The 6000-nt window shown below is 44.1% G+C and overlaps 1 protein-coding gene across 1 annotated transcript; it reads left to right on the top strand.

Annotated features, from left to right (window-relative positions):
* Positions 1-212: 212 nt before the first annotated feature.
* On the top strand, positions 213-3076 carry LOC146460395 (uncharacterized). The gene has a single exon (XM_085088174.1). It carries the CDS (start codon positions 1938-1940, stop codon positions 2949-2951), a length of 1014 nt encoding a protein of 337 aa, XP_084944300.1. The 5' UTR covers positions 213-1937; the 3' UTR covers positions 2952-3076.
* The last annotated feature ends 2924 nt before the right edge of the window (positions 3077-6000 follow it).

Below are 6000 nucleotides of genomic sequence, written 5' to 3'. Positions count from 1 at the left end.
TGTAACCATGTCTTTCTCTGACAGATGACTGGATTACTTGTTCATTAAAGCTAATTTTAACAGTGAAGGAGGCGAAACTAAAAAATGCGACTTTTTCGGCCGCTGTTTTACAAGCTGAGAATGGAAACACGTGCGATCGCTTTTAACTTTGCTAAACCAGAACGCTGCACATTCTTAATGTAATCTTTCGAATCAAAACTTCGAAAAACATCATTTCCTTGATTGGAACCTTCTCGGGGAACTCCTTTCATTTCATTAGCATTACACACTGCATATTATAAACGCAAGTAGAAAAGAGTGTGGTTATGGAATTTACATTTGAAATTTAGGCACCACTTTCCGTCCACTGAATTGAATTGTCGACTCGTTGGTCAAACAACCACAATTAGCAATTCGTTTTGTTCCATTTTGCAGCACATTCTGCTTTATCCTAATCATTATATTTCTAATACTTTTAGAAACTGAACATGGACTTATCTCAATCAGAGGTTACATTTTCATTTCGTTGGCATCATGTTTTAATAGAGCGGCAACGGTCAAGGAACATTGCAACTTCTAATATGCCACGATCGACTGAAGTGTTTTGTTTACATTTTGCGCGATTTTCAAATAAGCTTACATACGCAAGCAAACAAGTCGGGCTTACATGTTTGATTTCAAGCTGGTAGGTGATCTTTCCGTTGTTGTTCTATTAAGTTTGTCATTCATTTGTTAGTAAACGTGTACAAGTCAAATTATGATAAGTTTGGTTCAGGCTTTGGGGCTAACCTCTCGGCTGTGTGATCGGAAGCTATCGCTCAAGTTCTTATTTACGGTAGTTGTTGCGCGAATTTTCGCTTCTGCGAATTTTGCAATATCGATTTTTCGTTTGACCTTCCGAAATATTGTGCGATATTTCCACGAAATGTCACTCGAAATATCGTTTCAAGGTGAAACTTTTCGCTTGAAATTGTGCGAAATTTCGTGCAAAATTTCGCTCGAAAGTTCGGGAGAACAAAGAATGAAATTCGTCGAATTTCGTTTGCATTACTTTTGCACAATACTGTAACAAGTCCAAAAGAAAGTCGGCCTGTCGACGAATTACGCTATCGATCAAGCGCATCTGTGAGATAATTTTAAAAGGCAAGCCAGCTGAAGAGAAACCACGTTTGGAGAAGGAGGTGAAACAGCTTTGAGACGATTTCGAAACTGCGCGAAATCTACATGGGCAGCTATATGAGTTCATAGACGAAGACGAGTTTGATGGATTGGATCAATGGGAGCACGAATTAACGGACGACGTATTTTCGATCGAGGAAGAAGTTGAAAATGCCCTTGCTTCCAAGACTAAGACGAGTCAAGAAAATCCTGTAATCGATTTAACGGCCAAGGGTCATCAAATTAACGAAGTCGACAATCTAACCGGAAGTTCAAAAAATCAAGCTAACACAAGCGACAATTTGGTTGGAGGTTCCAACCATCAGGATCAAGCTACCAATGGTTTAACGGGAGGCTCGAATCATCAAGCTAAAGCAGGCGATAGCGTAGCCGGAGGCTCTGATCACGAAAACAATGTCAGCGATAACCTAGCTTCTACTGGTGTTGAAGTACAAGAAGAAAACACAAATGGTCACGCAAGTAAACTGACAAAGTCGGGAGGTAACGACTTGACCTCGCTAGTTCGCAGCCCAATCACAACAGCAGCCAAGAGTCCGGTCAAGAGTGTTTCGTTCGATGCGTGGATAGACGATCTGGTGGAGTTTCAAGAGACCGTATTACCAGCCGCCGTAACTATTAACCTCACTACTGCGGAAGCTCTTTTGAAGCTGGAAGCTAACAAAGACATCCCGTCAATCACGATCCCGGACTTCGATGGAGATCCCCTATCGTACACAGATTTCGTGGACCACTTCAAGATCCACATTCACGACAAGACGCATCTTACTGACGATGCACGAATGATCCAGTTGCGCATGCACATCAAGGGGGAAGCTGAACGAGCACTAGCGGGTTTCGGTTCAAAGGGCACCATGTATGCAACAGCCCTAAAGTCTTTGAAGGAACAGTTTGGTCAGCCCAGTGTCATTGCCAGAGCGGTAGTCAACAAGCTTACCAAGGGAGAAAAAATAACGAGAAGCAACAGGCAACCTCTGCGGGAATTTTCTCTAGACATTACGAACTGTTTGGCCATTATGCATCGCCTCGATTATTACTCAGACATCAACGCCAATGAGAACTTAAGAAGAATGATCATGCGCTTACCACAAAATCTAGTCGAGAAGTGGAAGGGTGTAGTGGCAGACTTAAGAGAGAAAGGCGAAGTTCCGAGCTTGCACCATATCGGTGCATTTGTAAGAAAGCGCGTCAGGGCAGAGTTTGACCCAGATTTCGGTGATATCCAAGATGAGATGAGGAGTCAGAGGAGCGAGTCCAGTGGAGACTCCCGAGGAGGAGGACAAACCAAAGGAGGACGTGGAGTGCACTCTACTCAAAGATCCAGACCGCTGAAATGCCACATTTGCAAGGGTTCACACGCAGCACCGGAATGTCCTACTCTGACGGATTCCACAGTCAACGAGCGTTTTGAGTTAGTGACAAAGGCAAAATTGTGCTTCTCATGCCTTGGCAAAGGACACATGATCAGAGAATGTCGGACGAAGAAATTATGTTGGCGTAACGGTTGCCATCACTACCACCATCCCCTGCTCCACGCCGACCCTTCTACTGCCAGTGGGGTAGCTTCAGTTTTGGATAAAAACGGTGTCTTGCCTATAGTGAGAGTTCGCTTTACAGCAGCAAACGGCCGATACAGAGAAGGAAACGTCCTTATTGACAGCGGAGCAGCCACAACGGTGATCAGACAAGACTTTGCCCGAGCCCTTGGGTTGCAAGGAAAGCGAGAACTGATAGACTTGGCCATGGTCGGAGGCGAAAGAATAGAGCAGTCACAAAGCAGAAGAGTTAAGTTCTGAATCTCTCCCTTAGAGTCCAGTGAAGAGTTCACTATAGAAGCTCATGAAATCAAGAAAACAATTTTGAATATTCTGCCCCTGGATCGTCAATGGCTACGTTCCTTTTCTTATCTCAGCGACCTTAACTTTCCTCACAAGGCCGGTCCTGTTGACGTTATCTTAGGAGTCTAATACACCCACTTACATGCCGAGGACGAGACACGTCAAGGATTACCCTTCGAGCCGGTAGCAAAGAAAACCGAGTTAGGATGGCTGGTAATAGGGTCTGACAACCAGAGGAATTCCAGCAGTGTCTGTGCCATCAACTTTGTCCAGACTCTAAATCTCGAGAAATTTTATGAGTTTGAAACCCTTGGAGTTCAAGCAAGAGACTGTCCTTGTCCAAAGGTGGCCATCTCTCGTCAAGACAAGGAAGCAATTGAGTTGATGGAAAGCTCTTGCAAACTAGAAGACGGCCGTTACACGATTGGTCTTCCGTGGAAGAAAGATAAATCCCTCATATCCCAAAAACTACTCGCTTGCAGAGAAGAGGCTACTTTCCCTGGAAAAAAATCTCTTAAAGGATGAAGCAAAGGCAAGAATGTACAACAAGGCGATCATGGAGTACGAGAAAATGGCTGGGCTCGCCTATAACCGAAGATGAAGTAAATGCTAACAGTAAGACAGTATACTACCTGCCTCACCACGGAGTCTACCGTCCAGAAAAGAAGAGTACCCCCTTGAGAGTGGTGTTTGATCCAGGTGTTTCCTTGAACTCGTTCCTACACAAGGGTCCCTGCCTCATTGGAAATTTGCTCAGAGTTCTGCTTCGCTTTTGTGAAGAGCCAGTGGGTTTCATTGGAGATATATCGAAAATGTACTTGCAAATTCGCCTACCCTAAGGGTAGGGACACGCACGTTCATCGGTATTTGTGGAGAAATTTGGATCAGTCAAAGAAACCTACAACGTACGCCTTATAGAGGGTTACCTTCGGTGACAAACCGTCACCGGACATGGCAAGTTTTGTAATGCTCAAAATGGCAAAGGAAAACCAGGAAAACAACCCAAATGCTGCTACCGTTCTCAGTAGAGACAGATATATGGATGATTTAATTCATTCTTGTCCAACACCAAAGAAAGCAGTTGACACAATCAAGGAACTAGACAGGGTACTCGACACCGGAAGTTTCAAGATAAAGGAGTGGCTGTCTTCTTCGAAAGATGCACTCAAGAAACTAACCCATGAGTCTGTGATGGAATCCTGTCAGGAAATTCCCGACGTAAAGACTAACTCGGACAGTCCTGTCAATCTAGATGGAGACAAAGGAGTCAAACCGTTAGGCGTGGGATGGAATCCACAAGCCGATGTCCTTAGCTTCCCAGTGAAAGAAACAGAGATTCAGTGGAAATTCACTACTCCACACAGCCCTCACCAAGGAGGAATCTACGAAAGTCTCACCAAACAAACAAAGCGATCCTTGCGTGTCGCAATTGGAAGTCAAGTCCTCTCTTGGAACGAGATGTCGACAGTGTTTGAGAAGTGGAGTCACTTATTAACAGCAGGCCACTTGGTTATTTGTCAAGTGATCCAAACGATGCCCAGCCGCTGACGCCAAATCACCTGCTCCTTGGTCGCGCCTCACCTTGTGTTCCTCAGGGGCCGTTCGAAGAGTCAGCGAATCCCAGGAAGCGTTTTGCGTTCGTCCAGAATCTCGCCCAGCAGTTTTGGAGACGCTTTCTTCGGGAATATGTCTCAACACTTATGCGCAGGTTAAAATGGCAAACGAAGGGACGTCAACTCACAGTTGGAGATGTTGTGCTACTTGTTGATTTCACGTCCTCGCGGGGAAAATGGCAACTCGCCCTGGTCAAGGAAGTCTACCCTGGTGTGGATGGTGTTGTCCGAAACGTCCTGGTCAAGACTAAGGATGGCGAATACAAATGGTCTGTGCAAAAATGCTGCATCATCATGGAAGCCGAGTGACCCCTCCCATTCCTCAGTTCGTCCCCCCGGAGGATTTGTTATAAATGATGTTGGACTTTATTTTGTAAATTTGATTTGAACATTGATTATTAACTGATTATTGCCACAAATACGAAGGCACTTCCGATCAAGGAAACGTGTTTTAGATCACATTTCATTTGACACTAAGTAACCTTTTGTTCATTGTCCATTATCTTGAGTTCGACATGCGGTCAGCATATACACGTACACCGACAGTGTAGACCATTTATTTCGTCTTGTGTTTTTATTTGCTGCATGAGGATCTACCCTTCAGGTATTTAGACATCATTTCAATTTGTATTTTGTTTCATTTAAATTGTAGTTTCTTCCCTTCTTGTTGTAATTTCACGTTTTCTGACTCTTGAGCAATTTTTGTAACGCCTCAAATATGATCGGAATGTTGCCAGAAATCGTCTCAAATCTTGGTTCATGTACAGTACCGCCTAGAACTATAGACCCATTTGCCGCGTCGTTGCCGTGGGACCTACTCGCGGGTTTCCCTCGGTATTCCCGCAGTAGGACGTTTTTTTTCCTCGGTTCTGTTGTGGTATGGCTCCAAAGTTGCCGCGTGAAAGTTTACCTAGGTAAAACCTCGGTAAAGAAAAGACGCGGTAGAGTTTGAATACGCTTTTGTCTCCTTTGCTTTGTGTTTTGGTTCGTCAGCTTCTAATGGCAAAATCGCACCGAAGAATGTTAACTACGGAGGACAATCATGGGCGATACACATACGCTTCTCGGCCCTTGTAGGCTTGAACCATTTGAAGAAAATGAGAATCCGTTTTCGAGTATTCGAACACATTTGAAAAATCCTTTGAGGAAGATTCTGATTTAATATCTCAAAACTCGGTATACCCAAAATATTTGACGACTTCTAGTGGACAATGCGCAATATTCAGTATCGACGCTTCGAAGCGTGCAGATTTGCTCAAGAAAAAACAAGCAAACTTGAATTTTCGACACAGTCTGTGGAGTTCCGTTTGCCAGACCTTTTAAAATCATTTATAAATTGAAAACAAATAATATTTCGGCATGTTTTGTGTCGCTCAGCGCCCGATTAATTGCAA

This window comes from Pavona decussata, unplaced genomic scaffold, assembly GCF_977016875.1.
Source record: "Pavona decussata unplaced genomic scaffold, jaPavDecu1.1 SCAFFOLD_213, whole genome shotgun sequence".
Lineage (NCBI taxonomy): Eukaryota > Metazoa > Cnidaria > Anthozoa > Scleractinia > Agariciidae > Pavona > Pavona decussata.
Note: the sequence above shows the minus strand (reverse complement) of the source record. Positions and strands in the feature narration are given on the sequence as shown.

Bases quoted from the DNA above. Each gene is read 5' to 3' on its own strand.
- LOC146460395 (XM_085088174.1), top strand. From the start codon at position 1,938: ATGATCCAGTTGCGCATGCACATCAAGGGGGAAGCTGAACGAGCACTA.